This window comes from Heloderma suspectum, chromosome 3, assembly GCF_057233095.1.
Source record: "Heloderma suspectum isolate Gila_16-S chromosome 3, 16-S_ref, whole genome shotgun sequence".
NCBI classification, from domain to species: Eukaryota; Metazoa; Chordata; class Lepidosauria; order Squamata; family Helodermatidae; genus Heloderma; species Heloderma suspectum.
Genome location: NC_139460.1, coordinates 128,693,006 through 128,709,914, shown reverse-complemented (window position 1 = coordinate 128,709,914; position 16,909 = coordinate 128,693,006). Strand labels below are relative to the sequence as shown.

At 43.0% G+C, this 16,909-nt stretch overlaps 1 protein-coding gene across 1 annotated transcript in view; it reads right to left on the bottom strand.

Annotated features, from left to right (window-relative positions):
• LOC146350217 (parapinopsin-like) overlaps positions 1 to 16,909 on the bottom strand; it is an 89,974-nt gene that overhangs the window by 28,742 nt on the left and 44,323 nt on the right. The window contains exon 4 of the mRNA XM_084841793.1: positions 3,844 to 4,077. Coding sequence (XP_084697919.1) covers positions 3,844 to 4,077 — 234 coding nt within the window. The remainder of the gene's footprint in view (positions 1 to 3,843; positions 4,078 to 16,909) is intronic.

Here is a 16,909-nt window from a genome sequence, read left to right as displayed (position 1 = left end):
GGTTCCCTCTTGACAGACAGCTCCTCAGGCCCAGCTACCCAACCGGCCAGATCACTTTGTAAAGCCATCCAAGTTGGTGGCCATCACTACATACTGGGGCAGGGCGTTGTCATGATATGCCACCCTGAAAACAAGCCACGGTGGGTTGGTTGTTCGTGGAACAATCCACAGTGCACCTGATAGATGATCGGGCTTGCTGTCGTTTGTTCTCCCCCTCCCTTCCCCTAAGTCCCCTGGTTCCAGCACATATTTCAGGGACCTTTGCAGCAGAACCCATCTTGTCTCCTTGCCCTGGCCTCCTCCCAGCTCCAACCGTTACCCCTTTTCCATTCTCCGATTTTAAAAAACAAACAGTGCCTCAAAATTGTTCAATTCGGGTGGTAATTTGATAATTGTTGTTGTTGTCGTGGTCGTCGTCAGTCTTGCGCAAGTGAGCACTTACAGCTGTCTGATCTGTGAAATCTTGCCTGATTAATGTCCTTGTATATTTCAGCTGTCAAGGGGAGAAGTGAAGCGGAGTAGGTAACATACAAGGAAATTGTCAAGACAAGGTTGTATATAGGCTAATTTGCACACAGTTGTGAAGAACCAGGGAAGAAATAATAGTAAGAAAAAGCTGGGACCCAGTAGCTCAGTTCAGAAGCACCAAAAATGTGTGTGTGTTGTGGGGGAGAGCCAAAGGAGTAAGTGCACCAAAAGGAGGAGGGACAATATCCTTTAGGCGCACTGTGATCCTCTCACTTTTAAGTGTCGAACTGACACTTCTCAGTGTCTTCCACCTTTTCAACACTTTCCCGACTTGCCAGCTATTCCATAAAAGGGAAATATTACCTCCCGCCCATTTTTGCATCACCTTGTCAGAGCAGTTACTGCTGCGGTCCCTGCAGTTCCTGAGAGTTCTTTTAAAAACGGAGCGGGCAGCTCCATGGGACAGAGTAAATGGGGCCCCACTGTGGGGGAGTCAGGTATAAGTGCTGGTGGTGCTGGTGGCCCATTTGCTCCATCCCATTCTGCCATCATCTAAGGTTGGAGGTTTTGTAATTGTCAGGAATATCTGTGAAAATTTTAGGGCTGGGAAGTAAATGGAAAGGAAATATACACAAATTTAACAGCTGGGAACTAAATGGAGGGGAAATTTGCGCACCAGCAGTAACGGAGCAATCATTCTCTCTACACCATGCATAATTCTATACACATTTATCACATCTTCCCTTACTTGCCTTTTGGATAAATAGCCCCAAACATTGCAGCCTGTCTTCACAGGAGAGTTCCTGCAGCCCCTTGGTTTCCCTTTTCTGCACCTTTTCCAGTTCTCCAATATCCTTTTTGAGGTGCAGTGGCCAGAATTGCACACAGTATTCCAAATGTAGCTGCACCATAGATTTACATACTGGCATTATGAAATTGACAGTTTTATTTTCAGTTCCTTTCCTAATGATCCCCAATATGGAATATGCCTTTTTTCACACTAGGTCAACATTTTCGTTAAGCTATCCACCACAACTCCAAGATCCCTTTTCTGGTCAGTAGCTTAATGCAACTGAAATCCATTAAGTGCTTTGAAGGGGCATTCACATAAGGAAGTTAACGGTTTGACACAAGACGACACCATCCAGGGGACTTCACTTTTCCACTGACAACTTTGCCACGTTGCCTGTTTAACAACAGGACATGCTGGAGCACCTAATTTTCCTTGTTTAAAAGCATGTATACGTTGCATACTGTGTAAATAATAAATTAGACTGAAGCCTTTTGCTCTAGGTTGCTCTGCTGCTCTGTGCTTCACAAGAATATCAGAGTCTGATAAAAGAAAATTCTGAGCCAGGTATTACTGGCATATTGTGGAGGCATCAGCTCATGTCACACCTGACTTATCTTGGGCAGAGAAATCGACATGAGAGACCTCTGTGTTATTCTGTGAAACAAGCCTGAGTCTCTGAAAGGCATTATTCAAAGTTTCTCAAATTCAGTGCAGGCAGCAACTGCAAAGATGAATTTCGCATTGTAGAATCCCCTGTGCTGTGAAAACAAGTGATTCAGAGAACCAGCACAACATACACTACAAATCTGATTCAGAGTCTGACATTTTTGTGATATCTTAATGTATTAGTGTGAGAAGCTACAACTTCACCTTATGGGAGTTTTTGCTCAGTCAGTAGGTCTGAAACTCAACAGGAAGAAGTTTCTGTTTACAAAGAAATGGAAGAGTAAGCCAGGCTCTGGGTTCACACAACATGATAGATAACCCACACGCAAGGGTTGAGTATGGGTTAAGTGTGGGTTGTCATTGAACCATGGGTTGTTGCTGAAACATGAGTTATCTACTTGTCTGAACCCAGCTGCGCTAACAAACCATGGTTTGTTAACCACGAACAATCCACAAAGAGAACCCATGGTTGATTGTTGGTTTATTGTTATTAAACAACTGTGGGTTGTTTGTGGTTAACAAACCATGGTTTATTAGTGCAGCTGGGTTCAGACAACATGATAACCTACGGTTCAATGACAACCCACATTCAACATATACACAACCCCTGAGTGTGGGTTATTGTGTTGTGTGAACCCAGACACTGTCTATGTTTTCCCTTGGGTTCTTTAATGACATGATTTATGATGACCCTTTTCTCCCATCAAGGATCACAGATCATAAATCTATTCATAAAGCTGGGTAAGACCATAGAGAATATCTTTGAAGAACTTTGTCTTCTTGAAGTGAGCTTTCACATTCCATTTTAAATTTATTTTAATAGGATTTACTTCCAATTAAGTAACTTTAGGTGACTGCAGTCATAGCGTAAACCTGTGATCCTAAGAACATGCCATTTAAATCAATGGACATGATCTTTCCAAATCAGTGTTAACGCCTATTGATTTACGTCAACACATGATCTTTTTTTTTTGTTTTTTAATTTCCTGCTTTGTTAATTATTTGAATTTGTAACTCTTCAGCCACCAAGCGCTGAAATATATGAGAACTATTGTAGCACATCAACAAAGATTGAGGCAAATTGTCCCTATTTAAAATGGGCTAGAGACCCATGGTTCAAGTTTGGCTTTCTATCCCATGATTCCAAAACTGTTAGCTGCCATGCCAAACTTAGTGGGTACCCTGCCCTGCACAGGCCCCTCACATCAATTCCAAGAATCCTCCTCTACTATGCCCAAGGGGATATCTATTGAGAAGTGAAGGGAATAGAACACTTGAACAAACACCACTGCTTCTCCTAAACACAGTGGCCAGGTTTGGACTAGATGCCATGGCTTGTCATGGGTTATTTACCCCACCACAAGCCGTGGTGCCCACAGGGACCACATTGCATATCCAACCCCTATTCGAGGGTTATCATGAGAACTTGGCAAGCAAGGGTTGTGCAAGACTTAAAGAACCCTAAAACAGACTAAAGTGTATATTTAATCCTTGCATAACTTACACTCACTGGGTTCACACAACACAACAACCCTCGAACAAGAGTTGGATATTCAAAATGGCATGACGCACATGCACTGCACCCTCATTTAACCCCTGATGGACTTTCGTGTCATGCAAACAGCCCCACAGGGTCAAACTGAGATTGCAAACCTTATGTTGGCCAGGATATGCTCCCACACTCTCATCCCTCATACATCTTGCATCCATACATCTAGGAAAACAATAAAAAGGTTTTGTTTTTTCTCCCTTTAAATAAATCCATCCAGTTGTCCATTCTGCAGGAAACAAAACAGATTAGTTATCCAACAAAGGCATGTGATTCATTTGGGTGGAAGGTTGTTGTGACAGCATATAAGTCATTTTCAGTTCATATAAAACAGTAGTGAACAGTTCATTTTAATTGAAGTTCTCACCTGCTTATTCATAAGTATATAGATGATTGGATTGTATACGGTACTGCTTTTTGCCAGGATGGATGGTATGACACTTGCTACTGGAGACACCAAGCCTGGCCTACCAAATGTTTCAAGGAGTGCTATAACGCCATAGGGCATCCAACAAATCAGATAACAGATGACAGTTGTGATCACCATGAAGAGTACATGGAATTCTCGTTTACGGGCAGAAGTCTTCCGGATTTTCCCAACCTGGTAAACATTACATAACATCTTATTATTAAGAAATTAAAATGCTTGTGTTTTTTTTTTTAAGAAAAGAACTGTATGTACTCAATAGCAGTTTAAATGGTCAGGTCATAGAATCATAAGGTAAAGGTGTCCCCAACCAGTCATGTCCGACTCTAGGGTGCGGTGCTCATCCCCGTTTCTAAGCCGAAGAGCCAGCGCTGTCCGAAGACGCTTCCGTGGTCATGTGGCCGGCATGACTGAACACCGAGGTGCACGGAACGCTGTTACCTTTCCCGCCGAGGCGGTACCTATTTATCTACTTACAATTTCTTGCTTTCGAACTGCTAGGTTGGCAAAAGCTGGGACTGAAGACGGGAGCTCACTCCGTCACACGGCGCTCGGGTCTCGAACTGCTGACCTGCCGACCTTCCAGTCTGCAGTTCAGCGTCTTAACCACTAAGCCACCGCGGCCCCCATAGAATCATAGAATAGTAGGGTTGGAAGGGGCCTGCAAGGCCATCGAGTCCAACCCCCTGCTCAATGCAGGAACATTGCAGGTCAATGTTCTTTCAAATCAAGTATTGCTTTCATGGAGTATTCATAGACCATTTGTTGAAGAAAGCTGTCAATGTCTCAAAAATATACATAAAAGATTAAACATTATTATATGTTTCAAGCATATATTTTAAACCTGGTTGCTAAAGTGTTTAGACAATTATTATGGTTAGTCAGTTAAGGCAAAACATCAATCCTGCACATTTTTGTGTTGCTTAAATGCCACTGACTTCAATAGGATGCAGGCAGCCTGTATGCAGGATTGCAGCTTCAACTTTTGAAATTTGCCTCCTGATGCATTGGTAGGACTCCCAACACAGAGAGAGAGTCTAGGACTTATATCCCTTTAAAGATCTGCCACCGGTTAGCCTGCATCCACCACCAGAATTGATGAAAGAAAAGATGTGATCTTGATTTTGGCATTCTCTCCCCCCACTCCTGCCTTCAAGTGATTAACAATAATATAGACAGGTCTTGAATTTTAAATCATACCAAGAGATGGTTGGAAATTCAGGGGGGAAAATGGCCATATACGATGGTTTCTTAAACTTAAGCAGAGTCTTCTGAATCTAGTATGCCACCATGTAACCCAAGGTACTTGTACTTTTAAGTTGCCCAGGACCATTTAAATTACACCATGCAAGTTCCAGAATTACTGACACTTTATTGAATAAATATACTTGGTATTTTACTTTGGAAATACATCTGCATTCTGTATTTGATATGGTCCTCAGTTAAAACATTTTATTCCAGTTTTAAAATATGTACTAATAGCATATTGTGTGTACTTTTAAAATCTGAATTACCTAAATGTATGATTTTCAGCTCTGACAGTGGTAGTGCATAGAAGCACTAATTTCGCAGGTTGAAACCATAGTATCCCTTTACTACAGTATAAGGATAGATGGCAATCAATTTGCCACAGATGAAATACTACAAAAACGTAACCTACTGTCTTCCAAAGCTCCTGTAATTTTCCATCTGCTTTACCTTTTAATTGGGTCACACTCCAACCTAAGTAGGGTCATACCAGAGGCACCACAGCACCATTTTATTCATTTAAGAGAAGAAAGGAGAAAGAGGGGGGAAATAAAGAAAAAAAGGGAGAAAAATGGACACACATGAATAAAAGAATTAAGGTGGTTCCAATTGGAATTCAGCATCTTTTCTCTCCGTTTCAAACAGAAATTTTTACTCCATTTATTCATTAAACCTTTTGGAATTATGGAACCGTTAGCAAAGTTGGTTGGCAATCTATGTAAGTTGGTTCTGCAACTTGCCTAACTGTAGATTTTTTTTCATTAGACATTTAGAGTAATGAGGTACCTACTTGTGTTAGTATTATTTGTATCATATAATTTTTCATGGAGCCTGCAGGAAGAGGAAACAAATCACCATTCTGAGGGCCATACATGAAAGACCTTCTATATAAAAAAACAGGTTTCATAATGGATTCCAATTAAAAATAAGCCCCAGAGTAGCTTTTCCAAACCCTATGTTGATCAATGCTTATATATTATTGTTGATGCGGTATCATGCTATGACTGGACTTCACAGCTCGTTAGTGAAAAAAAAAATGGTTGGCTATCAAGATGCTTGTTACAATCACACTGATGAGCACATTATTATGTGAAAAGGTATTGGGCGAGTCATTTCAAAATGAGATAGGAATCAGAACCTCTGGATCACATAAACAAATTCTTCAAATTTTCTTCCAGGTATTCATTGTGAAAAAGAAAGGAGACAAATCTGCATTTTCTATTGATTTAACAAGTGGATACTGTATATGTCCTTTTGTCTTAGTCTTTATAAAAATATTTTTAAACTGCTTGGCAATTTAATATAGCATACATCACTAGGTCACTTTAAAACACTACACTGTATTTGCCTATGGAAAAATTCCTATTATAATCCTTCAACGTAATGTATATTTCAGTTTGCGGACAGACCTGAATAATGCAAAACATGAATGCTGTCATAATGAGCTTACCCATTTGAAATGCCTGAGATGTAATAAACAAGGTGGATAAGGCATTACAAAGTTCCCACCACAGTGTAGATGTGAGAGTTAGAAACTGAAAAAATGGGCTGATGTATGGGAAGTGCTTACAATAAAGGGCTCTGGAACTCAAAGCATTGTAGAAGGTTAAGTCTTCTAATCCGAACACCCAGATCCCTAGTCCTCATGATTATTTGGTCAACAAAAGGCACTCTGTCCATGCTTAGAACCAATATCCATTCCACAGGACTACCAAATCCAAGTTTCCAAAATTCTAACACCTCAGTCATAATGCTTCTAAACATGTGCAGAGTTCTGTTCAGCCCACCCAGGTAGAGGCTGATGGAGGCTAAAGTACATGTGTGCAGTCTTGCCAATTGCACCAATTGTACCACCATGTGCCTCTTACTAAAGAGTGGATCACTACATGGTAGCACAGTGCGCATGCTTTTGTTTTCACAGAACAGATATTTAGTACTGCTGTTCTCAATATTTATTTATTTATTTATTTCTGATATTTATATACTGCTTTCTGTAAAATAATCAAGGCAGCTATACTTTACTGTGTTCACATGTGGTAGGACAACCCATACATGCACACTTTATATCAAGCCAGGCAGGTTATCAAACTGAGTCTAAACTAGAGTCTAGTCTGTAACTCTGGGACATCACTTTCAGAAAGCAATAGGGCATGAAGCTCCAAGACTCCATCTCTTACCCAGCCACAGTGATTTGCTGCCATGTGCTAAACAGGCTTCAGCAATCCTATGTACAGGGACAGGAAGCCCCATTGATCTCAGGATAGTCTGTAAGGTCATAACCTTAGACTTATGTGAAAGAAAGTCCCATGAAACTGGCCTATAGAGGGACTTACTTCCAAGTAAAAAGGAAAAAAAGAGAGAGAGAGAGAGAGAGAGAGAGAGAGAGCAGAGCCCAAACTAAATACTGAACATTTTAGATTTCCCCGCAGAGCTCTCTGCTGATGAAGCAGTTACAGGTCAGGTAGTCCAGGAATGTTGGGAGCACATTTGCATGCAACATAATGAACAGCAGAGCTATAGTGTTGAAATCATATGTGCATGCACAAATTTATTTTCTATTTATTATTAAATTTATTAATCGCCCATCTGGATGGTCACCCAGCCACTCTGGGCGATGTACAACATACAATAAAACAGTTTAAAACAATAAAATTCTACAATAAAAACATTTTCTAAAATACCCTAACCCATCCCAAATGCCTGCCTGAACACCCACATTTTTAATGCACAATGGAAGCTCATTAAAGAGGGGGCATGACGGAGTTCCCTAAGGAGGGAGTTCCACAGAGTGGGGGCCACCACAGAAAAGGCCCTCTCCCTCGTCCCCATCAGTCTAGCTGTCCTGGCTGATGTGACAGAGAGAAGGCCATCTGAGGCTGATCTTGTTAAGCGGCCTGTCTGGTGCGCTGGAGGCGCTCCTTAAGATAGGCTGGGCCGGAACCATATAGGGTTTTAAAGGTCAAAACCAACACCTTGAATTTGGCCCGGAAAACAACTGGTAACCAGTGCAACTCCTTCAGCACTGGAGTGATGTGATCTCGCCGGCAGTTGCCTTTAATCAGGTGAGCCGCCGCGTTCTGTACCAGCTGCAGCTTCCGAACGTTCTTCAAGGGTAACCCCACGTAGAGAGCATTACAGTAGTCTAAACGAGAGGAGACCAGGGCATGTACTACCGATGGGAGCAGATGGTCGGGAAGGAAGCGGCGCAGCCGCTGTATCAGATGGAGTTGATACAGCGCTGTCCGGCTCACAGCTGATACCTGAGCCTCCATGGACAGCTGTGAGTCCAAAATGACCCCCAGGCTGCGGACTTGGTCTTTCAAGGGTAGCCGTACCCCATTCAGCACCAGGTCAACATCCCCCAGACTCCTCTTGTCTCCCACCAAAAGTACCTCGGTCTTGTCAGGGTTCAGCTTCAGCTTATTCCTCCCCATCCAGCCACTCACCGTCTCCAGACATTTGGACAGGGATTCTATGGCCAACCTTGGTGAAGATTTGAATGAGAGGTAGAGCTCTCTCATTCAAACAATTTAACAAACAATTTAACTCTAGGTGTAAGACACAGATGAACTTTCAATTCTTCACACATGGAGTCAGACAACTGTGGAGGCTTCTGAACAGTTGCAATTGTTTCTCACTAAGCACTGTGACTGGATTTTGAATAGCTGGAAGTAATAGTTTCCCCAAAAACATGCATGCCAAGAGCACAGGAACACAGGAAGTTGCCTTATAATGCCCTGGTTTGTACAATCATGGTGATCCACTGTGATTTGTTTAAGCCACGGTGAGCTGCAGCATGTCTGGTGCATGCTGGGTGCCTTTTGAATATTCAAGCTGTGGCTTGTTGTGTTGTCCAAACCCAGATGTGTGTGTGTGGGGGGGGGGGGTGTATGAGGGCTAAACAACCCTCAGATAACCCTAGAACAGGCCTTGCACAACCCCAGCTACCTGGGTTCAGATGACACACCATGGCCACAGCTTGAATATTCATAATGGCTGCCTGCATATGCTGGCATGCACTGCAGTCCACCATGGCTTAAATAAGCCATGGTGACTTATTTGATCATGCAAACAGGCCCTCTGAGTCAGACCGTTGGTCCACCTAGCCCAGTATTGTCAACACTGACTGGCATGTCTCTCCAGGGTTTCAAGTAGGATTCTTTCCTAGCCCTACCTGGTGGGTCATCCACCTCCCCACCCAAAAGTAGTTCTACATGCCTGCTCTACGCTAACCTGCCACAACCAACAATAAAACTTGATGCCCTCTTTATCACTTCATTCCCTTGCCAGAGCAAGGATGGCCCAGCTCTGACAGATAACATCACCACTCCTGCTCTGAAAAAATAAAAGGCCCAAAGCTGCATTTCAGCTTGACCCTGCCCTATTGCACCACTGCTTAATAGTTCTTCTAAGTCAGGAGGAGCCTATGGCAGGTTCTGATGGATAAAGTCAACCCAGAACCTAGAAACACTCCACCAGCCAGGAAACACTCCGGCCTGGTGGCTTACAGCATCACACATTCCTGGTTTTAGGTTTCATGCCTGGCATCTCCTGAGCTCTCCACATAGGAACATAGGAAGCTGCCTTATACTTCTGGTTTCTTAGCAGATAAGACAGAATATACATGCTAATAATAAATAGATAGGTTCATCTAGCCCAGTATTGATGACACTGACTGGCAGCGGCTCTCCAGGGTTTCACGCAGGAATTTTTCCAGCCCTGGCTAGAGACACCAGAGATTGAACCTGGAACCTTCTGCATGCAAAGCATGTGCTCTAATACTAAGCTATGGCCCCTCCTGCAGTCTTTCCCAACATACTATTCACCCCTAATTATCACAAGGCAAGCACTTTCACATGTCACACAGACGGCCCAGAAAGCTCTTGTGTTGGGCTGACTGGGGCATGTATGCCAGTATCAAAAGGGGAAGAGGGAAGAAGGGATGAACACAGAATCTTGGACCATCTCAGAATTAATGTATGTATAAGATAGCTATTCATTTTCAAACCATGTCAAATGCTACGATCAATAGCAGATATCCAGATCCCATTGGCACAGCAAATTTATATTTGTGGAGCTTCTGAGAAGGAAGACCTTTCATACTGTATGCTATTCTGCTCTTTTTATTCAGTAGTACATTCTCAATTCGCTGGCGACATTTTAGCCCACTTACAGTCAAGTTCGGTTTCAAAAACGTTAAACTATCTACTGTCTGATACAGATGCTTATGCAATCCACAGAGTTTCCCTTCACATCTTGGAAGCTTCAAGAATCTGAACAAAAACTGCCATGGCAATGTTTTCATTTGTCGTGGTGACCCTCTCATTTGATCAATATATTTGGCTAGTATGGTGTTCGTTGTTTTATTTCCGAAATGTATTCTCTATTGCTTGGAATGCTGCAATGCCTGTTGCCCAGAGCAATCAAAACTTCCTTATCAGACAACTTCTGTTCATGTTTGTGGGCACAAAGGATGCCTCTATGTGACTTTCAGAATGGACCATAATCTTCCAAAAAGATGATGAGCAAGTGGGACTTACAACAAGATGGCGTGCTCCTGTTCAGGGTTCCAGCCAGGCAGCCAGCAATGCCGTCTGCTCTCCCATGGTTTCCTGTCTTTTCCCCACTGAACATTCAGGCAATTGAGTATGCTCAGTCCCCACTGGGGTGTTTTGAGGTTGTTGTCTTTTGCCCCCCCCCCCCCCCCGCCCTTCCCTGGATTTATTTTCTGAAATATTTTTACTACTTCTGGAAACCTTGGGCTTCCCTTTGATTTTTCTGTGGCTCTGTTTTGGCCTCATAGCCCTCATCACTCAGCACCTGAGTGTGCTTTTAGAATATATGATGGAACATAGGAAGCCACCTTATACTGAGTCAAGCCGTGGGTCCATCCAGCCAGTTGTGCTTGACAAATCCTAGGAGCTAGGAGCAGAGAAGAAATGAGTCTTTATATTTGGCCTCAGTTCAACAGCTGAGCCACTTGTGCATGTTCAAGAATCAGCAGTGAAGTTACAAGCAGTGCAGCTTACTCCTTCAGACCCAGAACTTGCAAGAGTTCATTGCTAAGGCACAATTCCCATTAGACCCACCCAGAATATTTAATTTGCCTGAAGCAAAACAAAAATCCATTTAACCCCCAAATAAACTATATGCACACATCCTCAGGGAGACACAAACTATCAGAATGTCCCAGGGCTGAGGATCCTGTCACAACACATTCATCCATCCACCTCAGGAAACACTGGCATTCTTTACAAGTCTCTCATTCCAGCAAGGACTGGTTGCCAAGGTAGAGCATGCCAGATACTTCACATTTAAACTGATGCAGTTCTGTGGTGTTTCCTTCAATATCTGGATTCAACTTTTCCCTCTAAGGAAACCAAAGGCTTCCCAGATGCATCGAAGCATGTGCCTCCAGCAAGGCATCCCTAGATTCTTTTTGACAGATGGAGAAACTACTACGAGTTTCCAAGGAACATAAAATGAGTAACGCCAAGAAGGTAGTTTTTCTTTTCTAACACAGCTACCCCTCTGGAAACCCTTTTAGACTTCTGGAAGCTATTCAACCTGCCCAGTACATCTGGCTACCACACCATTTTTAAAAAAATATGAATTACTTCTTAGAGAAGTGTACTATCAATGATGTATCAATGATGAACAGATGATGAATAAATGGCCCAAATAGCTCCTATGTGCTATATGTACTCCAAGCTAAAAAAAAAAAAAAAATTAAAACCCACAATTCTGTGCAAGAAAAGCTTAATTCTTTGTCTTATATAAATTAGAAAAATGCTCTGCTTCAGCTAATCACAGGAAGGGGCAAGAACCTATGCAGAGCACCAATGCCACATCCCCTGTTACTGCTATAACCCCCATTCAGTTGCTTCTCTGGAATATTCAGCAGGCTTTCCCCATTCATGCTGAAGCCTATCGTTACAACAATAAGATCTAGAAACATGGAAGTTTAAGATGGGGGTCATTGCCAAACATCTGAAAAATGAGAGAAGGGGCCATTTTCCCTAGTTGTTGTTGTTTAATCCATTTCGTAGTCACCTTTCAAGACGATAGTCTTCCCAGACTTATTTCTAGTCTCAAAATCCAGCTAGGAGAAGCATTGTTGGGGGGGGGGGATGCTCATAGGGATGAAAGCAGCAGGAAAAGTAAGAGCTCAGCATCCTCCTCCTGCCTGTTGTTATTCCACTTGCAAACACACACACACACACACCCCTGGGCGCTGTTTTATATGGTCATACAATCTGCATTTGAAGGTGTCTGGCTGTCATGTCTAGCTCTGCTTTTCAGTTTTCAGGGTCCTGAATGCATTGCCCATTACCAAATTTTGCAGATCATCTCCACTTTCATAGACTATGTTGAGGCCTGCATAAAGGCCACATGTGCATTTTAGGGCAACTTTTTAGGAAGTGTAACGGTTGAAAGCAGAGCTGCATAACTATTATTCTCCAGTGCCAATATCCACCTTCTCCCAATCCAATTCAGCACCACTGTTTACTCTAGCTGTTGCTGCTTCATTCATGGATTAGTGTCACATGGATGATCCCCACCCCACAATCACAGATCATGCAATCAATGGATGGCGGCACTATGCTATGTAGCCAGTCAATTGACAACACGATGGTGTCACAGAAGGTAAGTGAAGGAAAAGTAAACAAATAACTGAACATTTTTGCAAGGAGTGCTGAAGAATCACCAGAAATGGGAGCTGTTTGGCACTGCCAAAAAGGTTCCCATCAAAACTGTGAATTGTTTTCAGCTTTCACTTGAAAGTCAGCAGCAGTAAGGATGCAGGATCCCAACATGTCAAGGGTCTGCAGGTTTTAAAGCCCTGGACATGTAGCTTATACATTCCCCTTACAGAGTACTTTGCAGCAAAAAATAACTGTGATAGCAAGATTATTGGAGAGGCTGAATTCTCTGAACTTGACACAAAGTGTGACTGAACATACTAAACATGCTACACATGGGACCAAGCTGAAACCTGAGCTCTTCACTTCATATTAAGCAATTACAAAAACAAGATATATCAAATGTCCCTGTATATCTAATGAGACCATGACTAGAGCACAAACTGAAACTATATACATCATGTGAACACAGATTAAATAGCTGTTCCTCCGCATTTTATAGTAATGGGAAGATAAAGGAAGGACTCCCATAAGCCAAACACAGTATGAATGTGTATAAACTCAGATCTAGATTGGCAGTTTCAGCCATAAAGGCTCCCCAACACGCTTTAGGCTAAGGGTTGGCAACATGCAGCCTATGGGCCACATGCAGCCCCCATGGCCATTTTTGCACACACACTGTTTTCTCCTGCCACCACCACCAGTGTCATGCTGCCACAACAACCATCTAAAGAGAAAGCAGCTGCATTACCTGCTGACCCCCATCAGTTTTGCAGTATTGCCGGCAAAAATCATGGTGAGGAGCATGTGCCTTCTTTGCAAACAGAATCGTGTTCCCCACACACCTTGTTTCACCATAAAATCGCCACAATTTTGGCTGCTGCCACTGCTGTGGCAACAAATCTGGTGGCAGTGGGGGCAGAGTCTGGCCCCTGGTGGGTTCTGGGGAGACATTGTGGCTCCTCAATCCCTGGAAAGTTCCCACCTCTGCTTCAGGCTTAATTTGGCAGCACTAAGAAAAGTGGCTTTGTATATAAAACTGGCATCTTGTGAAATTGACTTTAAGGCCCTTTCCAGATTAGCAGAGTTTAGTGCAAAACGAGGACTGCACTGGCTATTCAACTGTTACATCTTCCTTCATGCAATGCTTCTTTTGCAGAGATATTGCACTGCCAGTTTTCCTCTAAGCTAGCAGCTTAATTCAATACCATGTAGAATGTGATCATACAAGTGGCACACACATCTGTTGATAGGCACACACACCCATGCCTGTGACATTTTGTGAAAAACGTAAAAGCACTTCAATATTTAAGAAAAAACTATGGAAGTGCTGAGCATGCCCTAGTGTACCATTCAGGTGCAGGAGTGCTTAGGTATCCCTTTACAAAATTAATATGCAAACATCAGCAAATCTCTCATTTCCTGCAGCAATCTGTGGCCATATTGTGAATATGTTTCACCTCCTTTTTAATGTAGCTCCCTGAAAGCTGTTCAGTTTCCCCCTCCAGTGCCACAGCACACATATACCAACCTATTTTTTAAAAGCACCATGGAACTATATTGTTATATTAATATAGTCCCTCCATGTGGACAAAGGATATTGCGTTTCTAGTGCCAGATTGCAGCTAGCACAAACGTAATGCTAAGGAAAGGATCTGGGCTTCTTTTTTTAATCAACTGGGATTAATCAGCAGGTCACTTAGGACATAACCACACAGGATATGTGGCCACAGTCCCTTTAACACTTGGCCAGAAGTTAAGAAAGAAATACACAAAAAAAGCTAGGATCCAGTGCAGAGTCCCCCACCCCCAGGGAACAGTGTCTTAGGGCATAATCCTACGTATGTTTAGACAGAAAAAAGTTCTACAATTTCCAGCATGCCCCAGCCAGCATGGCTGGCTGGGGAATGCTGGGAATTGTATGGACTTTTTTCTGTCTAAACATGCATAGGATCGCACCCTTATTTGCTCAGCCTCCAGTCTGGACCAATCAATGCAGACCAATGCAGTGATCAATAACAACATTGCCATTCTGTGTGGGTGGGGGAAGATAAGCATGCTGGCCTAGCACATCTGCTCCCTGACAAAAATACTATTGTTGTTGTTGTTCAGTCGTTCAGTCATGTCCGACTCTTCGTGACCCCATGGACCATAGCACACCAGGCCTTCCTGTCCTGCGCTCTCTCCCGGAGCGTGCTCAAGTTCATATTCATTGCATCCGTGATGCTATCTAGCCATTTCATTCTCTGCTGTCCCCTTCTCCTTTTGCCTTCAGTCCTTCCCAGCATCAGGGTCTTTTCCAGAGAGTTTTCTCTTCGCATTAGGTGGCCAAAATATTTGAGCTTCAGCTTCAGTATCTGTCCTTCCAATGAGCACTCAGGGTTGATTTCCTTTAGGATGGACTGATCTGACCTCCCTGCAGTCCAAGGGACTCGTAAGAGTCTTCTCCAGCACCACAGTTCGAAAGCATCAATTCTTCGGCGCTCAGCCTTCCTTAGAGTCCTTCTCTCACAGCCATACATTACTACTGGGAAAACCATAGCTTTGATTAGACGGACCTTTGTCGGCAAGGTGATGTCTCTGCTTCTTACTATGCTGTCTAGGTTTGCCATAGCTTTCCTCCCAAGGAGCAAGCGTCTTTTAATTTCATGGCTACAGTCACCCTCTGCGGTGATCTTGGAGCCCAAGAAAGTAAAATCTGTCACAGCTTCCATTTCTTCCCCTTCTATAAGCCAGGAAGTGATGGGGCCAGATGCCATGATCTTCGTTTTTTTAATGTTGAGTTTCAAACCAGCTTTTGCACTCTCCTCTTTCACCCTCAGCAAGAGGCTCTTGAGATCCTCTTTGCTTTCTGCCATTAGGGTGGTATCGTCTGCATATCGGAGGTTGTTGATAATTCTCCCGGCAATCTTAATTCCGACCTGTGATTCATCCAACCCAGCGTTTCTCATGATGTACTCTGCATATAAGTTAAATAAGCAGGGTGACAATATGCAGCCTTGTCGTACTCCTGTCCCAATTTTGAACCAATCGGTTGTTCCATGTCTGGTTCTTACTGTTGCTTCTTGACCCTCGTACAGGTTTCTCAGGAGACAGGTAAGGTGGTCTGGTACTCCCATCACTTTAAGAATTTGCCAGAGTTTGTTGTGATCCACACAATCAAAGGCTTTAGTGTAGTCAATGAAGCAGAAATAGACGTTTTTCTGGAATTCTCTTGCTTTCTCCATGATCCAGCGAAAGTTGGTGATTTGATCTCTAGTTCCTCTGCCTCTTCGAAACCCAGCTTGTACTTCCGGTAGTTCTTGGTTCGCATACTGCTGAAGCCTAGCTTGTAGGATTTTGAGCATCACCTTGTTGGCATGTGAAATGAGCGCAATTGTGTGGTAGTTTGAACACTCTTTGGCATTGCCCTTCTTTGGAATTGGAATGTAAACTGACCTTTTCCAGTCTTGCGGCCACTGTTGAGTGTTCCAAATTTGTTGGCATATTGAGTGCAGCACTTTAATAGCATCATCTTTTAGGATTTTAAATAGCTCAGCTGGAAGACTGTCATCTCCGCTAGCTGATCTCAGCCACAGTCAGCTCCAGGTCTTGTTTTTACTGACTGTATAAAAAAAATACTATACCCATACATATTCAGCACTACGACCTTTTATTTCCCATACTCAGCAACTCCATCCACCGATTCATCTATCCACCTACCCAACATTCTTGTCACCTCAAAACCTGTTGCAAGCAAGCTTTATGAAACAAATTCATATTTTGTTTTGTGGTACAGAAGGACTATATGATATAGCTCAAAGATAAGGGAGGGGCTGTGAATGGAAGGGTAAACAGTACTCTTTTGAACCAAGTCTGTTTTGCTTTTGACAGCCTAGTTGCATGTCAGCAGCTTGAATTATTTTTCTCTGGGCTCTCTGGAAGGTGAGTGGCAGGGAGCTTTAAAACTGGGTTCTCCTGGAAAAGAGCCTTGCTCCCTAACAGTACAATCCTATACAGGTCTATTTAGATTTAAATTCTATTGAGCTCAATAGGACCTACTCCCAGATTAGTGGGTTGCAGTTTTAGTAACCACTTCACTCTTATGGTGTGTATGCCTGCTGGACCCAAATACT